General features: G+C 58.6%; 4 protein-coding genes and 1 non-coding gene across 5 annotated transcripts; 3 read left to right on the forward strand and 2 right to left on the reverse strand.

Annotated features, from left to right (window-relative positions):
- Positions 1–243: 243 nt before the first annotated feature.
- Positions 244–1910, forward strand: BDZ90DRAFT_228120 (kinesin-domain-containing protein; the record flags this gene model as incomplete). The annotated part of the gene is made up of 2 exons (XM_025504791.1): positions 244–812; positions 884–1910. The coding sequence occupies 2 exons, from the start codon at positions 244–246 to the stop codon at positions 1908–1910; spliced, it is 1596 nt and encodes a 531-aa protein (XP_025360347.1).
- A 114-nt stretch (positions 1911–2024) lies between these two features.
- BDZ90DRAFT_61352 (hypothetical protein) lies at positions 2025–11779 on the reverse strand. Its single transcript, XM_025509721.1, has 2 exons — positions 11464–11779; positions 2025–11365 (listed from the first exon to the last, which is right to left on the reverse strand). Exon 2 carries the CDS (start codon positions 11287–11289, stop codon positions 2140–2142), a length of 9150 nt encoding a protein of 3049 aa, XP_025360348.1. The 5' UTR covers positions 11290–11365; positions 11464–11779; the 3' UTR covers positions 2025–2139.
- A 601-nt stretch (positions 11780–12380) lies between these two features.
- BDZ90DRAFT_t40 lies at positions 12381–12477 on the forward strand. The gene has a single exon. It is a non-coding gene; the product is annotated as a tRNA-Tyr (tRNA).
- A 110-nt stretch (positions 12478–12587) lies between these two features.
- On the reverse strand, positions 12588–15075 carry BDZ90DRAFT_233744 (hypothetical protein). The gene is made up of 2 exons (XM_025506749.1): positions 14446–15075; positions 12588–14387 (listed from the first exon to the last, which is right to left on the reverse strand). The coding sequence occupies exons 1-2, from the start codon at positions 14695–14697 to the stop codon at positions 12672–12674; spliced, it is 1968 nt and encodes a 655-aa protein (XP_025360349.1). The 5' UTR covers positions 14698–15075; the 3' UTR covers positions 12588–12671.
- Positions 15076–15667: 592 nt separating this feature from the next.
- On the forward strand, positions 15668–20858 carry BDZ90DRAFT_61327 (P-loop containing nucleoside triphosphate hydrolase protein). Its single transcript, XM_025509720.1, has 2 exons — positions 15668–16902; positions 16971–20858. Exons 1-2 carry the CDS (start codon positions 15880–15882, stop codon positions 20793–20795), a joined length of 4848 nt encoding a protein of 1615 aa, XP_025360350.1. The 5' UTR covers positions 15668–15879; the 3' UTR covers positions 20796–20858.
- Positions 20859–20887: the final 29 nt, after the last annotated feature.

Genomic DNA, 20887 nt, shown 5'->3' on the forward strand with positions numbered 1-20887 from the left:
AACGACGGCCATCAAGAGACCCTCTGCCGTGCCGACGACACGACGGGTAGCATCGGGCTCCTCTGCAGCATCAGCAGGCACTAAGAGGCCAGCACAGGGTCCGCCACCAGCGGAAGAGGTGAGCATACGCCATGAGTGGGTAAAAGCGAAGAGCAGAGTATATGCTGACCTCCCTTCTCACCACTCCTCTCGCGCTAGGCCTCACCCTCCCAGCTTGCCAACATTGAGTCCCAGCTAGCGCAGATGGCTGCCCTCTTTGACCGGGAACGCGCAAACACGGAAGCCCAAATGGCCGCCGAGCAGCAAGAACGAAAGAAGTATTCGGAGAGAGTTACGCAGCTCGAAGAGTCGCTCGAGGAGCAGAAGCGCCTTGCCAAGGAGAGCAAGCGCGAGGTGGGCAGAAGAAGGACCCTGTTCGACGATGAAATGGCTCAACTCCGTCAGGCGCACGCGAGGGAAAAGAGGGCATGGGAAGAGGATTTGGACAGGGAGCGTAACACCGTCAGAGCATTGAAGGATTCGATGGCCCAGAATAGTACTGCCCACCTCACCATGGAAGCCACAAATTCGGCATTGCGCACTGAGGTGCAGAGATTGCAGGATCAGCTCAGGGAGAGTCAGCAGCGTACCGCCGACGTGGAGGCAGAGCTGATCAAGCAGCGCGAGGCTGTCGTTGAGATTGAGGGGGAGCTTAGGGAGGCAGAGAGCCTCAGGCGTAAGCTGCACAATGAGATTCAAGAGCTGCGTGGTAACATCAGGGTCTTTGCGAGGATGAGGCCGGCGCTGCAGCATCAGGGCAACTCGCTCGCTACGTGAGTCTCGGGCTTTCGACGTTGATGCTCTTCTCGCCCATCCTGACCTTCATCCCTGTGACAACTCGCAGAGTGCGCTTCCCCAACCCCAAGGAGGCTCGATCCATTGAGATTCTCTCTGCCGGCGAATCAGCAACAGGCACGGCCACAATGCGTACCTTCCAATTTGATTTCGACCACGTCTTCGGCCCCGATGCAACGCAACGAGACGTTTTCGACGAGGTCCAGCACCTGATGCAATCGGTACTCGACGGGTACAACACCTGCGTCTTTGCCTACGGCCAGACCGGATCTGGTAAGACGCACACGTTAGAAGGGTCAGGGCTACCCACGGCGAACTACGAGGCGTCGTCCGTCAGTGAAGGGGCGGGTCTTATCCCAAGGGCAGTGCAGATGCTCTTTGCCACTGCCGAAGCGCTCAAGGATAAAGGCTGGAGCTATGATTTCTCCGGCTCGATGCTCGAGATCTACAACGAGACGATCAACGACCTGCTCGGCAAGGCTGACCCGAAGAGCACCACTCCCGTCAAGCATGAGATTCAGCACGAGAAGGGTCGTACAACAGTCAGCGATGCGGTCGTACTGCCCCTCTCGAGCCCGCAGCAAGTGTTTGCCCTCCTCTCTCGCGCGTCTGCTCGAAGATCAGTAGCCGCCACACTCATGAATGAGCGATCCTCCCGCTCTCACTCGGTCTTCACGCTGCGGGTCAGAGGCAGCAACAGCACGACAATGGAGTCATGCGATGCGACTCTCAGCCTCGTCGACCTTGCAGGCTCTGAGCGTCTGGCCAATTCTGGCTCTGGTGACGACCCGCGTCGCTTGAAGGAAGCCGTGAGCATCAATAAATCCCTCTCCTCCCTCGCGGACGTCATTGCCGCCCTCGGGCAAGGCAAAGCAGCAGGACATGTGCCCTACCGCAACTCCACACTGACATGGCTGCTGAAGAACTCGCTTGGTGGCAACAGTAAGACTTTGATGTTGACCAGCTTGAGCCCCGTGGCTGAGCATCTGGGAGAGACGGTCGCCAGCTTGCGGTTTGCTAAGCTGGTCAATGGTACTATCATCGGGACGGCGAAGAAAGTCAGGGCGTCGGAGTAGCCGTGACACCATAAAGAGGCACGGCTGAGGGGAGAATATACTTGCCTTTTCAGGCCATCTCATTTCTGTTTCGCGCACACTCAATTTCATCTACGGTTTCGCAAGCTCTTCTGTGAGATGGTGTGCTTGGTTGGTATTGAATGAAGAGACATGGAATCGACGGAGAAAGTGACATGAACCACCAAGTCTAACCCTGCTCCCCCTTTTTCCTCATACACCCCGCTTTCGCCTACATTCCCGCCTGCCAGCCATGGAAGATGGCGCTCAGATTTCCTTCATCCGTCGCCGCTCCAATCAACTCGGTCACCGTTGTCTGTACGGACAGTCCCGTCGAGAGCTTAGACAGTACGGTTCCGATTGCCCGCTCAGCGCTCAATGACGCCGTGTCTCTGCCAGCGATATCATCGCCGCCTCCTGGCGAGATCGTAGCCCGACTGCCACTCGCAGTTCCAGGCGTCGAGACTCTACCACCCTTGGTCTTCGCCTCGGCTGCCGTTGGCCCTGTCGCAGCCGCACCCTGCGCCTGCAGGATCTTCACGGGATTGCTCGTCCACGCAAAGAGTGGGTCGTACTTGAACACTTCCAGCACCGTCTGAATCACGTCCTTGTTCCCGCGCAGCACGCGCAGCGTCTCCTCGCAACAACGCCTGAAAACGCCCTCTACCCCTGAGAGGCCCATCCCATCGACGATATCCCGGGTGAGGCGGAAAGGCACTAGCTCCGGAATGGGAAGGAGGCGGCCCTGCTCGAAGGCGACGCCAAAGTCGATATGGATGACCTCACCCGTCTTCTTATCCATCAGTATGTTCGAGACGTGCCTATCGCCCAAGCCGAGCACATGCCCGATGATGCTGGTGGTGGCCACGGAACGTGTGTAATTGAGTCGTACGGCGAGCCACGTAGGTGGGTTCTTGAATTGCTCCATGAAGTAGTGACGGAAGGCTGGAGGCATATTCCGGCAAACGGCGCGATACGCCTCCAGCTTCTCGTAGGGTGTCTTGCCCATGACGGCCGCTAGGCAGGAGCGTGCGTCTCCCGGTGACCACTGGCCCTCGGTGTGATGCGAGTGGTGTGCGTCAACCAGCACCTCACCGATAGGGCAGGTGTTCTGCACAAACTCGAGAAGGCCGCACTGCGGTCCTAGCGGTAGGACAGCGTAGGTGCGGATTCGCAGGTGGCGTTGAGCGGCTTTGCGGTCGCGAATGAGGAGTTCGTTGAGCAGCCTGAATACTTGTTGCATGACCGCGTCTTGCCGAAGATCATCGTCGCTCTTGAAGAGCTGCTTGTAGCGCTCTCCATTCGAGCCGATGCAATCGGTGATTTTGGGCAGATGAATTCCCCCTGCTGTGGTGAAGAGGTCGCTGTATCGCTCTATTGTGACCATATTGCGGTACGCGCCCGATGGATCGACGGGCAGGTCGGCCGTGGCCACAGGAACTGTGTAGGAGGGCAGCTGCTTGATCTTGAGGGGCAGATTCTCTTGAGAAGGGAACGCGAAAGAGCCAGACTTGATCGCATTGCCATGGAAAAGGTTCGGCACGGAGCGACGCAGATTCAGCTCAGCCCACTCCACGTAGGCATCGCAGGCGTTTTCGAAGGCAACGACGCGGGCCTTGTGGGGAGAGGAAGCTTTCACCGTGTGCCAGAGGTCGTGGGCCGCAGCCGCACGCTGCGAAGCAGGCGAAGCGTTATCGCTGGGATTGCCATTCTTGGTGCCCGCGGAAGCCTTCTTCTTTGCCGCTGTGCTTGGCTGCGGGCTTGAGTCCTGGTCAGCCTTCCTCAAGGCGTAGATGGCGTAGAGTGAGTGGAAGGGATGCGCCTGGCACATCCTCTTCATGACGATGGAGACATTGGTCGAAAACGAGCGAGGGTCGGATCCCAATCTGGAGGAGAGCTGGTGAGTAAGCGGGAGAAATTTGTGAGGCGGCATCCCACTGAGCGCTTGTCGGATTTCGCCATTGAACTTTTCATCGCCGGCGTTCTCAAACCATAGGGACGTCAGTCGCACAATGCTGCCATCGTACTCGCTAGCGTAGCGCATAGCGCTTGCGTACATCTTGAACGCCTGCAGCAGGAAGAACTCGCGGCTGGTGATGTGCTGACTCAGTAGCGCCTCGTCCTGGCGCAAAATCTTCTCTGCTTGACTGCGGTACGAGTGAAGGTTCTTGTAGGCTTCACTCTTCCTGTCCACGCGAGACATCTCGGCCTTGTTCTGGCGTAGCTCTTCCTGGCGATGGCTGACAAACGCTTCCAGCTGTTGAACCTCTGCCGCGTTGCGTAGAGCTCGGTACTGATCATCCGCGAAGACGGCGTACTGGTTGCAGACGGCAGCACACTCTGCGCTCGTCTCGTCCTCTTTCACCAATGCGTGTGCTGGGCGAAAGAGATGATCGTCGATTTCGCGAGGCTGTTGAGATCGGGCGGTAGCTCGCCAGTGGCCCAGCTCGGCCAGCAGCTTGGCCTTGTGAAGGCGGTCGTCGCGTGAAGTTGCCGACTGTGGCAAGGCTTCAATTTCCTCACTCAGGGCTTGAATTGCAATCACCTCTTCGCCTTGGTTCCACAACACACTGGCGAACTCTGGAGTGAGGTCGGCTGGTCGAGCCGATGGGGCCAGGTGCTTACAGAGCTTCTGAGCTCGAGTCACGGCATTCATGGCAGCCTGCTGGCGATCCTGCTTGCGAGCTGCGCGGCATAGATTGAGGAGCAGGCGACTCTCGCTCTTGAGCGCCTCTTCTGTTGCTGGCTCAAGTAGGTCACCGATCTGACTGGCTTGGATACGGTAGCGCTGTGAGCGGAGTAGAGACTGGCGGACGGTCGTGATGCGCTCAAAGTCGTCAAAATCGAGGCGTAAATCAGCCGAAAAGTTTTGCTCGCCGCTAGTGTTGCTGTGATTCCATCGCCACGCCTCACTCAGGCTCATGAGGTCGCGGCAGACTCGTCGTATCTGGCTAACCGCCTCGACCCCAGCGCCAGAGAGCGCCCTTGCCTCTGATGCGAGAGCCTGAGATATAGTGCGCCCAATGACCGTGTCGTCCTGCTCTTGGTGCAGGGCTCGCAGAGCAGCAAAGACATTGACTCCGTTGCCAGGCTGAGGGTCTCGATCGGTAGGCAGACTCCAATCCTCCGTCCTCCAAGCAACCTCGTAGTCCGCGTACACAGCGTCCATCGAGCTCGCCAGCTTGTTGAAGCCCATCTGATGCAGCGACTGGGCAATAGCAGCTTCGCTGCCTGCACTACCGCCGCACTCGTAATCTGCTGCGTGAAGCTCAAAAGCTCGCCGCCACTCCTCTTCATGGTGCAAGCGGCGCACGAGTGACCCACGTAGGTCCTTGTGATGCACACCGTAGAAGCTATCGGGGTCTTCGATGTTGCTGTACACAGAGTAGAGGAGCTGGGAAACCTGTTCCTGCTTTGCTGCTTGTGCCCACGTCTCGGATTGGTGCTCGCGCTCAAGCTCGATCCAGAGCAGCGCCGTCGAGTAAAGCTGGCAGTCGATGGCGCGTCTGGCGAGGAGGAGATAATCGACAGGAAGCCAGTGATCTGACGACCTACCGGCGTTGACCGGCAATTCCTGCTTGCGCAGGTAGATAAGAGCGTTGATTATGGTGGCCCAGGATTGGCGGTCGCTGTCGTCGTCCTTCAAGATCCGGCCTAGGTGGTCTGCAAGAGATGCAGTTTCCCTCGCCATGTCCCCAGAATCGTGAGTGAGGTAGAGGTAGGCGTGCAGCAAAGGAATGAAGACGTTGCTGGCAAAAGACGCTACCGCAGCCACAAGCTCGCGCATCTGAGCGAAGAATGACTCAGTTACGATGGAGGACAACCGGTCACATAGAGATGTGGCGATCGAGCGTATCCAATCGTCGAATTTGCGAGCGTCGACTTTTCTCAGTGAGCAGTCGACGTGGCTGGACTGTCGAGCAGCCGGCGCCGTCGAGTAATGGCTCAACAGCGCGAGCTCCTCAGTCATGAGGTCCGGCCATTTGCCCGTGGACATGTGCAAATCTGCCTCCTGGGTGAGAATGGCGCGCAGGCTGTGGAAGGCTCGCTCAGCAAGATGCAGATCTACTCCTCGCTGTAGCTCGAGAAGTTTGAGGGCGATGAAGATCTTGATGGGCTCGTACGGCTTCTCTGCTCGACTGAGTGCGAGAACGAGCGGCGTAAGATTGGCATTGGGGTTTCCCAGGGTCTCCTCTGAAGCCTGGTATTGCTCGGCGGATGGAGTCTGGATCTTGTCGTGGAGCGCAGAGAGGATGTCACCTAGAATGTACGCTGACTCGGCTGAGGGTTGCCTATTTAGACGGTCAAAGAGATGCCAGATCGTAGAACGAGCAAAAACGTCCGACTGTTGTGCCTCTCGGAGCGCATCCCTGAATCGAATGAGGAGGTGAAGATTGAGGGAGACCTTGGAGTGGCGAACGAGCACCTCTGTCAATGCTGCGAGATTGAGATGGAGGTCGAGTCGTGTCAACGACGATACGAGAGGGACAGGCAGCCGGCGAGGGTAGGCACAAATTGCCACAAAAGCGTGTTTGCGAGTCCCTTCTGCCTCTACGAGCGGCAAGAGAACGCGGCTTGCCAGCCACTCAAAGGTTGCCTCGTCACGGGCCCCCTCTGCCATTGCGATGAGAATCGAAGAGAGCTGTGGCGGCGACTTGTCGATTTCGATGCACCGTTGAATGCACCATGCAGCGATGCCGGACGACAACGCGAGAAGATCTGGCTGGCCCATCAGCAAGCTGCAACCGTGAAGAAGTGCACGAAGCAGCACGAGGCTCGAAGCGACCCCCTCCCTCTTCATTGCTATGAACAGACGCAGCGCATGGAGGTGCCGAAGCTGATCATTGACCAGTCGCTCACGCCAGATGAGGCTGAGCATCTGGTGGATAACATGGTAGGCCAGCGAGCGCTCGGAATGGGGGTCTAGCTCGGCAGTCGCAATGGCAATGGTTTGGTAGACTTGAAAGCCGCTTGCGATAGGACGGTGAGGGACGTGGGCGTGCGACTTTGAGTTCACTTCAACGCCATTTGAGAGCGCAGTCAGCTCCTGCGCTACGCGAGGGTCGGCACGCTGTAGCTGAGCGTGGTATACGCAGTCGCTGCCGAGGTCTTCCTCCGCAAATTGCGACAGCGTCTCGACGATGACGCGGTCGAGTGAAAGTGCGAAGGTAGTCTCCAGAGCTTTGACCGTAGTGACGCCCGATGTAAGGCGCTGCTGTAGCTCGCTGAGAATGGGCGCCGAGTCCAACAGCTGGTCTATTCGCCGGCTGGACTGCTCAGCTAGCGAGACTTCGATCACGAGCTGGATTGCCGCAACGACGGGCAGGCACTCCGCCACCGCTTCCTTCATCGTCTTACCAAAGGATCGCGCAAGGTCGCCAAATCGCGGGAGCACCTCGGGCTTATCCACCGCAATGGCCGCCATCATCGATCCAATTCCCATGAAGTTGTACTGCAGGCAGTGGAAGGCCGAGTCATAGCCAAGTACAGACCACGGGAGGCGAGTCGGATCGCTGTCCATGCTGTCGAGGCCGAAAGCGATCTGCGCTGCAAAGACGCGGAAGAGATCTGTCGGCGCCGAGAAGCCCAAATTGTCGGACACGGCTGCGAAGAGGGCCTTTGCGTGAGGGAGGTACGGCCGTCCCCGCTCTCGTCCGCCAAAGGGCTCAATGATGTTGAACAGCGCGGCTGCTCGCAGCGGAGAGCTTCTGATCATGACGTTTGACAGAGTCAACAAGCGCGTGAGCGTCCCCTCGAAGTCGTCCCAGTCCGACGTCAAAATCTGCAGCAACTTCTTGTCATAAAGGTCACTCTCCGAATCGGTGGGTACGCAGTCGAAGAGACGAGCGATCATGGTGGCCGCAGCGAAACGTACGCGGATATCGCCTTCTTGCATGAGACCGTAGATGATGAGGAGCAGAGAAGTGGAGCACAGCACGTCGTCATCGCCGTTGTCGGTCCAGTCACGTGTGGAGGTGGATCGTAGCAGCACCTCGAGGTAGGCTGCCGCTCTGACTCTCGCTCGCCACGACATCGGTTTGCCTTTGAAGAGGGAGCGCGCAAAGTACTCGTTGAACTGATTGGCGCCCATTGAAAGCTGTCCGCCCGTCGACTTGCTGCTCGACGGTGTTGCGCCAGGCAGCCACACCGCCATTGACGCCTCGCAGAAATTGATGACATTCATGAGCGCATCTTCGTCGAATTTGAATTCGTAGTCGTTGAGGTACTCGTTGCCCAGCCGGTCGATAATTGATGCCAAGACCTCGTCATCGAGGATCAAACGTTCGCGCGAGTAGGCAGCAAAGACGGCTGGTGCCGCTCGATCAAAAGCAACGATGGGCCCGTCGAGCAGCACATCGTCCATGAGTGGGTTGGCTCTCGCGGCTGATTCGGTGATGCGAGCCACCTCGACCAAGCCATTGACGCAGAGAGCGATTGAAGCCGTCAGGGCAAATCGTTCACTACCGTAGTCTTTCGCCGGCTTCATGATCTCGTCTGACTCGCTTGTGGCCTGGCGCGCCTGTCCCCATTCGTCGTCGTCGTCGCCTTGCTGTGTCGCCTCCTCTTCACCGCCTGGCATGTCGCAGATCGTGTGCAGGCAGCGCTGTAGGGCTTTGAGAAAAGCCTTCTGCGCATCGCGAGGGGCTGACGTCCAGATAGTATGAAGGACAGGGTCACTGGACGTGGTGCATCGGTCTTCTGATACAGACTGCAATGAGAGTGTGTCTTGCCGCACACCAGAGCACGGACCGGGTTTGACGAGCGCCTTGAGTAGGGAGGAGACATCATTGCTGACCCGGACTTGCGGACCAACGAGAGGGGCGATGGCAACCAGAAGGGTAGAGCGCGAAGAGACGGACCATCGACTACGCTCCGAGACGGCGGTCATGATGGTGCGAAGGAGCGAGTGTGCGGCTGCGGTGAGCATCATGTTCGCTTCGACGAGGCCGAGAGTGAGAGTGGCTTGGAAGAGAAGAGTCGTAGCGATCACGTCTAGCGTGCGGCGTGCCTGATCCACTGAGGCTGACTCCATAAGTGAAGGGCCCTCCTCTGACGGACTGCTGCTCGGCCGCCATTGCTCGCTGAGAACGTCGATGGCTCGCTTGAGCAGACTTGTAATGCGCTGCTCAGTGCCTTGTAGCGGTCGTAAGGGCGTGTCATTCTTGTCTTGCACCTCACTTTGCTCTCTCGTTGCCTCCTTTCCATCCTGTTTGGCTTCGTAGCTCAACGCGGCCGTAAGCAAGAAGTTCCGCAAGTCTCTCGTCTCATCCTCGTAACCCATCTGCTCGACTACGGCGTTGCCTGGCAGCAGCATAACGGGCTGCTGAGTAGCGACGGGCCGCAGCTGGCAAATTCGGCTCAGCAAGGCGTTCAAACCGCTCGAGTCGTGCTCCTCTATCCTTTCCCTGGCACGAAATCCCCTCTCAATGCCCGCAGCCGGAGCCCAAACTGAAGCCAGCCATGCTGCCACCTGATTGCGACAAGGCGACTTTGCCATCGCCACATCTGTCGCACAGAGGTCGAGCGCACTAGCAAAAAGGTCGCAGACAGAGTCAAATGGGAATGGTGGAGCGGCCAAGTCGAGATCGGAGAACAGCGTCTTCAGGTCGTGAAGGTAGCGATGCTTGTCTAGTAAGTTGCTTTGCAAGAGCGCGTGTGCGGCAAGGGCTGCTTGACGGGATACGGCCGCGACTTGAATGCGGCGGCAGCAGAGGGTCCAAGTGCTTTCTAGGCTCGGGATTGCTGCGGCGATTAGGTTGGTGGGTTGCGAGAGGAGGGAGGCGAGGCATATGAAAGCCCAGCCCTGCAGCTCGTGATCCCCATCGCTAAGCAGGTCGATGATGCGCGTGGCCAAGCGCTGCTGCTGCTCAGCGTCCAGAGCGGTGGTGTAGTGGCGGCCGATGAGGAAGCAGGTCATCTGGAGGCGCCATAGACGATTCGAGCGCGCCTTGGCGAGTGTGGCTCCGGGCGCTTGAGCTAGACTGTCAATGAGGCGAGTGAGCGGGTCAGTCCGTGCAGACTCGTCGAGGCGTAGACGTTTGGACGGGCTTGCTGTATTGTCGCGAGTGCCAAGAGGTGATTGTGTCGTCTTCGATAGAGGGCGAGAGGCTGCTCTAGCGCGCGGTGGGGCACGCTTCCTTGTACCGGACCTCGCTGTCGGCTCGTCGTCGTCCACGGGGACATCCTCCGTACGAGATGATTCTACGAGCTCTACTCCTTGTCGTTCGATCAGTGTCGCAGTGACATCTGCGCAGAGCTCAAGCGCAGCCCATGACACGGCCGAATCTGCCGAGAAGGTTCGGCCAGCTGAGAAGAAGGGGGTGCGGAATGGCGACGATGCCTGCGGCTCGAGACGCAGAGAGAGCTGCTGCGGGTTGAGGGGGCCCAAGCTGAATCGATTCTCGCCATCTCCATCAAGCCGCTTCAGCAGCTGGGCGAGGTGTCCTCTTACCGGCTCGTCATCCTGGGATGCGAGGTAGGGCAGTAGGATACGAAACGCCACGACGAGCTGCTCCTTGACCGTCTTGTTCTTGCTGTCCCACAGCTGACAGAGTGGCTCCCAATGGCTGAAGGCGAAGCTGCGCATGGCTTGCGATTGATTGAATTCAATCTCCCGCAACAGCTCGTTCAGTCCAGCAAGGGCAGGGAGATGTGCGGTTGACTCCGTTGGGAAGCTCTGGAGGAAGCAGCCGTAGGCGGCCAGGAGGCGCAAACCCATCTTGTCGCGCTGATCGTTGAGAGGCGCAATCGGCGACGCCATGAGCTCTTCTAGGCAGCTCATCACTTCGATGTCCTCGAGGCCGAGAGCGCGCTTTGAGGGGCAGGTAGGCGCGGCTACTGATCTGAAGTCCACGAGAGGCAGGTCGGCGTTGAGGGGTCGAGTGAGGACAGCATTGAAGCAAAGTGATGCAATGGCGCTCCACTGATGGACATCGACGCTGTTACGATGCCCGCGATGAGACAGAAGCACGTGAAGAGCTCGAAGGTAATCGAGGGCAATAGGACTGAGCAGCTCCTTGCCCGCGGACAGCATCTGCACGAGATGGTTCAACAGCGGCTTGGCAGTCTGACGCTGAAAGCATTGCACGCTTCTTGCAACCAGCCAGCGTAACGAGGCTGCGGCAGCTTTGAGTCGATTGACGGAGACGGCGGTAGCGGAGGCTAGGCCGCCCTTCTTGAAGCAGGCCTCTTTCTCGAGGACAACACATTGGAAGTGCGCTTGAAAGACGGAAATCCAGACCTTGTCCTTGCCTCGGAGATCGCGAAGGACTCTGTTGCGGCTGAAAATGTCGCTGTATGCTGCTAGCCCGGCCGTGCGGTCGGAGACGCGCTCGCTCGAGATAGACTCGATGGCCGCTTGAAGAGATGAGGAGGCTGACATCGTGGTGCCGCAGCTGTGACGGGGCTCGCTCTTCTCTCAGGCAGGGATGCTGTTGCGGCGACGCCGTCCCTCAGCACTGCGTCGTCGTCGATGAGAAAAGGAATGCGGTTGAGAGATGCCTCATCTCCTTGATAGGACGGGATGAAAGGAAAGAAGCGGCTCAGAAATACTCACTGCAAGCCGTCCCGCATCGCAGCTTCCCCCCTTCCGCGTGGCCGCTTCCGTGGGGAGTCCGAGTGGAGCGTGACGCGAGGTTCATGGTCTCCCCGGCCATGCCGCGCCTGCATTGCCAGCCCAGCAGCCTCACGATCCACGGGCCTCAGATAGGAATGAAGAAGCGTGAGAATGGGTATGAATGAATCAGAATACAACTTACGGCTGCGTCAAGACGATGACGAGCAGATGCGACAGGATGAAGAGCAGTCTAGTCGCGTCGCAGCACCCTCTCATCCCTGTCGCGTGTCTCCCTCTGCTTGTCCACTCTCGCGCCATCATCGTCTTGCCTGCTCCTCTGGTATACTCTCACCCAATTGGGAGCTAAGAAGTTCAAGTGTAGCAAGGGAGATTGTCAGGCGGGCCGCTACGGTGAGGTAAATCATGTAGATGAGGATGAGCAAATGTGAGTGTGAGTGTGAGTGCGACGGGCTAAGGGCAGATGAGTAAGTGATCAGGGCAGCCTGATAGCTGATCTTGTGGAAAATGGCGTGGGTGTATGGTTGTGGAGTCAAGATGTCTCACCCTTCGCGATGCGCGACTCATCCCCGACTCCCCTCGTAGAGTCGATAGCGCGCCAATGCACTCTCAGCCGGCTGCCGTGACATTTCACTCGGCGCCGCGTTCCCGCACCACGGGTTGACGTGGTTACTTCATTGTGCGCTGACTTCAGTGGCCACTGAATGCACCGAGGGGTGAGCTTGTGACGCAGTTTGGAGGCTTTTGTGTAGCGCTTGCTACTTCGAATGCGCTAGGCCTGTACCGATGGGCGTCCGTGCGTGTGGCTGCGAGGGGGGCGAGCGGCGTGGGAGTGAGTCGAATGGCGGTCTCAAAGTTGTTGAGTATCTATACGCACTGTTGATCGATCCTTTCATAAGCCCCTGATAGCTCAGTTGGAAGAGCGTGAGATTGTAATTGGACATTCGAATCTTCAAGATTCTCTCGAGGCCGCTGGTTCGATTCCGGCTTAGGGGAGTTTGAAATTTTTAAACTCCGCTCCTTTTTTCAAACTCCGCTCCGTTTCTTTGTGTCTTTGCCCACCTCTGCGTGCACACGAGTGCATGAGGGTCTCGCCAACCGTGCTCACTCGGTCACGCTGTTGAGCATTTCATCGGATATACATACAAGGTGGCATGGATACATAGTTGGTCCTTCGATGTCGCCAGAAATTAGAATGACATGGCCTGCGCCTGCTTGAGCTGCTCGGCCCCACCGACACCATGAGCCGCCGCAGCGCTCCTCGTCAAGTTTCTCGGACTAGCGAAACGAGTACCCATACTCAGCGCACTCGCCCCGCCACCACTTGCACCACCGATCGGTGGCGAAGCGCTCCTCTTCTCAGGTCCCCCGCCCACTACGCTACTCTCCGCCTTCTTCTTGGCATTCGTGGCCTCATCAATCGCATTGTCGATGATCTGCTGGAGAAGCTGACGCGCTTTGAAAGAGGCTTCGCACTGCGCTAGCATCGGGTGTGTGTATTCAATGAAGTTCGTGCAAGCTTTCACCTTGTCCTGGTCCTGCTTAGCTAGGCGCTTGAGTGGTTCGAGCCATTCTTGGTAGGCTAAACGGCCGCTTTTACGCGCCGCGAGATACTCGGTCTGGTTGACCTCGAGGTAGTCTCGCAGGGGCAACCGGCCCAATTTGGCCATCGTGCGGCCAGTCTTTCGTTGCAGGTCCAAGCGCGCCGACTGCAGGGTTCGCCACCTCGGTTTTTCGAGGCTTCGCAGCTTGGCCTCGGGTGGTTTGGGAGGATTGGTGGCCCACATCTGCCAGTCGCCCATCACGCCCGTGACGCTCCCCGCCCCAGGTGAGAGGTTGCGACCACTGCTGGTGGGGTAGTTCATGCTCATCGACGCGCTAGCATCAGCATTACCTTCGTCATCGCTACCCGCGATTTCGTCGTCACTTTCCTCTTCCGGGATCGAATTGCGCTTCGCTGTGCTGCTCCGGGCAGAGACTCGCGTAGGGGCAGAGGAGCGGGGCCGCTTCTTCAAGGATGATGAGGCAGAGGCGCTGGGTGCGGTGAAAGAGTTGTGAGGGGGCGAGCCTCCCGAGTGCGACTGCATCGGCACGGCATCCACGCTGTGTGAGTGGGAGAGAGAGGGGGGGTGCGAGTGAGGGCCACCGTGCGGGACAAAGGGCCCTGGCATGCTTGCCCCGCTGCTACCGTCGTAGATGGAGCCTCGGTGCATGTCATGGTTAGCGTGACCTTGCTGCTGACCCATGTCGAAATGAATTCGCTGCTGCTGCTGCATAGGCGGAGGAGCCATGGGAATAGGATTCGTAGGCCGTTGAGAGTGGTCGACGGCGGTGAAGGGTCGTCCACTGCCGTAGGAGCTGCCCGGACGGGCGCGAGAGGACTCGACGTGAGGGACGTCAAAGCCGACGCTGCCGGGCATATTGGTGGAGTAGAAATCGGCTTGCGCCATTGGAGCGCCACCATTGCCTCCGCCGGAGCCGTCGTTGGGAGGCTGCCCGTTGCCGTTGATGGACGGTACGGCCGGATAGAAGGTCATGCCATTTGCGGCACTAGCATCGCCGATGACGCTGCCATCTGCCGTGGCGGGTGGCTGAGGATACTGCTGATGCATAGCATCATTGTTGTCAACATCGTATACGCCACGCTGCTGCTGCTGCTGCTGCTGAGCTTCGTCAGCGGCGGGATCAAAAGCGAAGGGATGGTTGGAGTCGCGGCGGAAGTGGGCCGGTCCGGCATGCTGAGGATCGTGCCAAGCTCCATCCGCCGAGTGAGGAGGCTGTTGTTGCTGATTGTGGTGAGCAGGAGGTGAGTCGAAGCGGCGGCGTTTAGCTTCTGCGCCGCGACCGTCGACGAGTTGCGACATCAGAGAGACGAGAGAGCTGAGTTGGACCGAGAGTGAGGAGAGCTGCATAAAGCGTGCAAAGTCAGACGACATGCCTCGCTGACATCAGGCGCAAACTCACTTGAGCTCCAAGGTCTTTGCCCACTCTCTCGACGGCGTCAACCACAGCGTCGTTGCCACTGTCATGACCTCGAGGTTGGAAATGAGGCGGCGGCATCGAGGCGGACGAAGAGGGGCCCGCAATGGATCCTTGCGGCTGCTGATGATGATAGCCCTCGATGCCTGCGGACAAGTGGTGCGACGAAGACGAAGACGACGAATTGTTGTGCTGATGATGAATGTGATGATGATGGTGGAAAGGATTGCCGGCCATGTTGTTCCTGGAAGTACGCGCCGACGAAGCATACGAGGACCCAGATACAACAACTGGGTTGGCGGCGGCGGCGATGCTGCTCCCCGCGGATGCTGCTGGGCCCGCCGTGTACTGCGCTTGTGGGTCTGCTGCTGCCCCAGTCGTGGGCGGCAAAAACGACGAAGACGATGAAGGATCGTTTGGATAGAATGGAATTGAGGGCGGCTCACGACCCGTCGAGACCGACGAGTGCATAGCGCGCGCTACGAGCAGCAGGGACGATGTTGATGATTGATGATGAAGGAGGACGACCGAGGAGAAAGACGAGGCGAGGGAGGGGACAGTGAGATAGGCGGAGGAGGGAGGGGAACGGACGGCCGTCTCTTGGACGTGGTGCCGGCCTCGGCGCGACTTTGGGCCTCAGTCCGACGATCGTCAAAAGCCAAGGCGGCCCAGGAAAGCAAGCAAGGAAGCAGCGGGCGGCTGAGCAAGGCTGAGACGCAAGACGACGAGATCGGGCAGGAGGACCAGCGTCCTGGGATTGCCCAAGTTCACACGGTTCTCGTTGACGAGTTCTTGATAGTGAACACAGAGAGAGGAGCGACAGTCTCATGGCGAGGATTGCTGTATGACAACCGCAACAGCGATCTGTCATTCTGTCAACGCTCACGGCGTCCATCGATGTCCGTTTTGGCATCCTCGATTTGGGGGCGGGGCGGCCTCGGTCGTGCCTGAGTGCTCTGACCCAAGCGTACGCTTTGACCTCGCCGTGCTTCATGCCTTTCCTCCACCTTGATCACCTTTGCAGGACGTCATTTTGGCTATCGATCTCACATCCATCGCAACGCAACGCACCGCATCGCATCGCATCGCCGGGCTGTTCAATCTGGACATGCACTCGCGTCTTGGCTCCCAACGTGGCTCAACAAGCTTCCTTTGTTCGTCTTGGGCGTCCCTATGTTCGCTCTCCGCTGCCGGTTGTGGGGAGCGAGCGAGCGACGCGGCGATGCCGTCAGACCTTGGGAACAAAGGGGACGACGAGGACAAAGGAAGCTTCATAGCGTGGCGATGATACCTTCGGGCGAGGTGGACATGGCATCTATAGTTGCCGCCGTCATCTCACATCTGCTTTTTCCTGTGTACGCATCCACCATGAGCACGTAGAGACACGCGCCCGACACCGCCATCATCGATACCAGCATCATGACGTCGAAGCAAGAATATTATGCAGCCTCCATCCCACCCTCTCCCATCACCTCGACCGCACAGTTGCCTCTCAGGGATGATGTCAAGCCCATGGCAGCATCGGCAGCCTCCTCAAAGCCACGCTCGCCGTCTCTACGCCTCCTATACTCCTCCCTGTCAGCTCGGCACACCCCACTCCTCGCCGTCGCCGTCATCCTCTCCATAACGTCGGGGGCGCTCCCTCCGCTGATGTCCCGCATCCTCGGCCAGCTCTTCGATGCCTACACGGCATACAATCCCGAAGGTCTGCCCGCCTCTGAGATCTCGGCGCAGAAGAAGGCTGAGCTGATGAGGAAAATCGTACAGGGAGTATGGCACCTCGCTCTTGTCGGTCTGGCAGTAATGATCCTCAGTACGCTCATGATTTCGACGTGGATCGTCATCGGCGAAAAAGTGGCTAGTAGGCTACGTCGCAGAGTGTACGTCAGCGTCAGTCAGCGCAAGATGGAATGGTTCGACATGGGGGCTGGAGCAGAGGAGACGGGCGAAAATGATCCTGACGGGGCAAAGATAGACTCAGACGTAGCGACGTCGTCCTCTTTGGGAGCTGGCGGTCTCATGGCCAAGTTTTCGCGCGAGACGGACGACGTCCGCCTAGCTACCTCACAGTATTCGGGGCAGCTCCTTCAGTACCTCACCACCTGCCTGGCATGCCTCATCCTAGCCCTCGTCTCGGAATGGAGCCTCGCTCTGGTCATCCTGGCCAGCATACCCGTAACCATCTTAATCACTGGTGCTGTAGAGAAGTATACAATACCCTTCTTGGCCGAAGAGCGAGCCATCAGCGCCAAAGCTAGCAGCCTTGTCGAGCGTATCGCTCTCTCTATCGCCACGGTAAAGGCATTCGCTGCGGAAGCGCGCGAACTGCAACGCTTCAGTAAGCTTCAGCACGCTGGGTCTGCGGCGTACAAGAAGGTGTCCTTTGCATGGGGAGTGCGCCTGGGCCTCTCGAGCTTTCTCGTTTTCTCTATGTTTGTTCAAGTGAGTAGGCGAGCTACACAGCCTTGATATCGCAGCATTGTAGCTGACCGGCTCTTGATTCCTCGCAGGGCTTCTGGTACGGTAGCTACCTCGTACAGCGCGGCAAGACCACACCCGGCACTGTCTTCACCGTCTTCTCGGCCTGCCTCATTGCAAGCCAGCACCTTCAGCTCATCATTCAGACGCTACAGATCGTCGAAAAGGGCAAGATCAGCGCCCTTGGCTTGGAGAGGCTGATGCACAATGACGAGGATGCAGCGACAAAGCCTCAAGGCAACACGAGCGTACGAAGGCAGCTCTCAAGCTCACGGACCCGCAATGCAGCCCGAGTTGTGTTGCGACTGGAGGACATACCCGCCAGCCCGCTCAAGAGCCCGCTCAGCGGCCAGTCATCTCGATACGGCTACTCAGACTCTCTGCACACGCTCACTTCTCCCAGCCGTAGCCGCTTTTATCAACAGGCTATAGGGACGGGCACTATTCGCAAGATCAGGCCCGACTCCCGCTGCCTTGGCGAGATCACACTGACCAATGTAAGCTTCACCTACCCATCTGTCAAGAAGAGTCTCGTCACTGGAGGCGAGCAGCAGCTCACCCTCGATGGCATCAACATGTTCATTCCGGCGGGCGAGATTACTTTCATCGTCGGCGGCAGTGGAAGCGGAAAGTCGACAATCGCGCAGCTCCTTCTGCGCTTGTATCGCCCTGATGTGGGGACGATTGAGATAGACGATCGTGATGTCCGCTTCCTGGACCCAGAGTGGTTCAGGGCACAGATCGCCTCCGTCGACCAACATCCCATCGTCTTTGACCTTTCAGTACACGATAATGTTGCGTTGGGCATCATTGGGAGAGCATCAGAACTCAAGGCAGGCTCCGTCACGTACACAAAGGATCACGTTCCCGTCGTTCCCCGCTCGGAGGTCGAGGCGGCATGTCGTACGGCCTTGCTCCACGATTTTGTCAAGGGCCTACCCGACGGCTATGACACCGTCTTGGGCACGCGCGGCTCCTCCTTGTCAGGAGGACAGAAGCAACGCCTCGCCATCGCGCGAGCACGTTTGCGTGACCCGCCCATCCTGATCCTCGATGAAGCAACCAGCGCCCTGGACCCCACCTCGCGACTGCTCATCAACGAAGCGGTCAAAATTTGGCGGAGGGGCAGGACCACGATCATCATCACGCATGACCTCAGCCAGGTCGAGGGAGAGGACTTTCTGTATATGATGAAAGAGGGTAGGATCGTCGAGAATGGATATCGCGATGATTTGGAGCGTATGGGGTCAGGCTTCTTTGCTAGCTTGGCGGAGCAGCAGAGGGGTCAGGCAGAGGAGAAGCGCGAGCAAAGGCATGCTGGCTCCGGCTCGCCACCAGTCATCTCAACACCGAAGCTTGCGCGCATGCCCCCGCACAATGGAGAGGATGTTGAGGAGCTTATTGAGGCGCTGCCTCAGAGCGCTCCAAGCTATCGATCACAAATCCGCACAGCAGAGGGATACCCTGCGTCGCCGGCCCGGCGCTCGACTTTCCGCTACAACACAGCAGCAGTGTCCAGCGACCGTAAGCTCTCCCGACACGGTCGCCAACTCTCCTCCGATTCGCTCCACTCAACAGGCTCTGCCTACTCGTCGTCTTCCTTGGACTCCGCCGCAGGACCCTCAAAACCCAAGCTCATGAGAACGAGCAGCGACGACCCAGGGTCTGACCGATCTGGAGCCAAGGGACTACGCACGCTTCGCCTTGCTGAACAGCAGCACGCCTGGGTAGCTACACGAGATGCGCCCTGGCTGGAGGACGCGGGGAAGATGGCCGCCTCACTGCGCCACCAGCCCTCCACGGAATTGAGCCTCCGCACGCGCAAGGTCTGGAGCGAGGATGACCTCAACAAAAGCGTTGCAGCAATCAGAGACGTCAGAGTTGACATGCACCTCTGCGCAACGGCCTCTGCAGCCGCCAATGCTCTGGACGGAGCTGAAGTTTTGCTGTCTCCGCCAGCCCCACTCATCGCCACCCTACGCTTCGCGCTGCGTACCATACCTCTCAAATCGCTCTTCGCCCTAGGCTTGATCTGTTCAGTCCTGTCAGGTGGCATCACGCCCATCTTTTCCTTCTTCCTCGGCAAGCTTCTCGCCACCATGGGCCTGCAGAATCAAGCGCACAATGTCCTCCTCTACGCTATCTGCGTGCTGGGCCTCGCTGTGCTGGAGGGAATCTTCTCTTTCGGTAACTTCTGGCTGATGGAGTTTGTGGGAGAGAGCTGGATCGAGAAGCTGCGCTGCATTGCCGTTCGCAAGGTGTTGCGCCAGGACAAAGGGTGGTACGATACGGCTGAGGATGCTAAGCCGGGCACGCTGGTGGCGCGCATTGTCCAGGACGCAGAGGATGCGCGCAATCTCATTGCTCGACAGATGGGGGCTCTCCTCATCGTGGTGGTCATGGTCCTTGCCGGCCTAGCGTGGGCCTTGCTGGTAGGCTGGCAGCTCACCCTAGTCGGCATGGCCATAGGACCCATCTTCGTCGCTGCCATGACGCTACAGTCGCGCATCGTCTCGCGCTTCGAGACGCGCAATAAAGCCAGAAGAGAGGGCGTGGCCAAGAGCTTCTACGAGGTGGTTGCTAACATCAGAGGGGTGAGGAGCATGGCGCTTGAGCCCGTCTTTGCTGCACAGTTCAACGATGCCCTCATTGCGACGGAGAGGGATGCGCTGCGGGCTGCGCCCTTTAGTGGGTTCGGATTCGGGATGGGCGAGGGGTTGACGTACCTTGCCGAGGCGCTCCTCTTCTACGTGGGGGCCGTCTTCATCACCAAGGGGATCTACGACTTTGAGCGCATGGTCGTGGTATTCAACCTCTTCATCTTCGCCATCACCTTTGCGGCCAACACGATGGCGTACCTGCCTGGCTTGAGCAAGGCGATACAAGCTACGGCTGACTTGAGGAGGCTAGTGGAGTTGAGTGATGACAGCGGGAGCGAGCAGGCTAAGGAGCAGCAGGACACCGCTTCGACGCCGCCCGAGGGACATGTCGTCTTTAAGGACGTCTCCTTCAGCTATCCTTCGAGGCCCGACGCGCCCGTCTTGACCAGGGCCAATTTCACCGTGCAGCGAGGCGAGAAGGTAGCTATCGTTGGTCCCTCGGGATGCGGCAAGAGCACGATTGCTGCGCTGCTCCAGCGCCTGTACGAGCCGGAGGTGCCTCAGGACTCGATGGGCAAGGATGGTAGCGACGCCGGCATCTACCTTGGCGGTCGCCGAGTTAATACTCTACTCGCCCCTGACCTACGTCGCCATCTCGCCATCATCTCGCAGCACCCCGACCTCTTCGACATGACGGTAGAAGACAACGTGGGCTACGGCCTCCCCGACGGCGAATGGGAGCAAGGGAACGATCCAATCGCCACAGCCGCAGCGATTCGCGCTGCTTGCTCACTTGCTCAGAGTAGCGGCTTCATTGCGGCACTGCCAAAGGGGTACGGTACGCAGGTGGGGGACTCGGCTTCGCTCATCTCGGGCGGACAGAAGCAGCGATTGGCGATTGCGAGGGCATTGCTGAGGCTGCTTCCGCAGCGAGACGGTCATAACCGCTGCGCAAGCGTGCTCGTCCTGGACGAAGCCACCAGTGCTCTGGACGACGTGACTCGCGCCGCCGTCCTCGACGCTATACTACCCACCAGCAAGGCCAGCAAGACCAGCCGAGATGCAGCCACGGCTAGCCTGCTGGAAGACACGACCGTCTTGGCAGTGACGCACAAGCTCGACGAGATGAAGCGATGCGATCGCATCGTGGTACTAGAAGCGGGCAAGGTGGTGCAGCAGGGCAGCTTTGAGGAGCTGATGCAAGTCAAAGGTGGTGCTTTCAGGACGTTGGCAAGCGCGGGCGAGTGGGGGGCATGAAAGGACTATACCCGGGTCTGCAGTCTATGCTGCTGCTGCTGCTTCTCCTTCTTCTGTTACCATTACCGTCATCGCCATTGCATCCATTATCT

Source organism: Jaminaea rosea (assembly GCF_003144245.1).
Source record: "Jaminaea rosea strain MCA 5214 unplaced genomic scaffold BDZ90scaffold_13, whole genome shotgun sequence".
NCBI classification, from domain to species: domain Eukaryota; kingdom Fungi; phylum Basidiomycota; class Exobasidiomycetes; order Microstromatales; genus Jaminaea; species Jaminaea rosea.

Excerpts from the sequence above, each read along its gene's own strand:
- BDZ90DRAFT_61352 (XM_025509721.1), bottom strand. The coding sequence starts at position 11,289 with ATGTCAGCCTCCTCATCTCTTCAAGCGGCCATCGAGTCTATCTCGAGC.
- BDZ90DRAFT_233744 (XM_025506749.1), bottom strand. The coding sequence starts at position 14,697 with ATGGCCGGCAATCCTTTCCACCATCATCATCACATTCATCATCAGCAC. Across the intron at positions 14,388-14,445 it reads GCAAAGACCTTGGAGCTCAA|CTCTCCTCACTCTCGGTCCA; the intron begins GTGAGTTTGCGC and ends CGCTTTATGCAG.
- BDZ90DRAFT_61327 (XM_025509720.1), top strand. The coding sequence starts at position 15,880 with ATGACGTCGAAGCAAGAATATTATGCAGCCTCCATCCCACCCTCTCCC. Across the intron at positions 16,903-16,970 it reads TTTTCTCTATGTTTGTTCAA|GGCTTCTGGTACGGTAGCTA; the intron begins GTGAGTAGGCGA and ends GATTCCTCGCAG.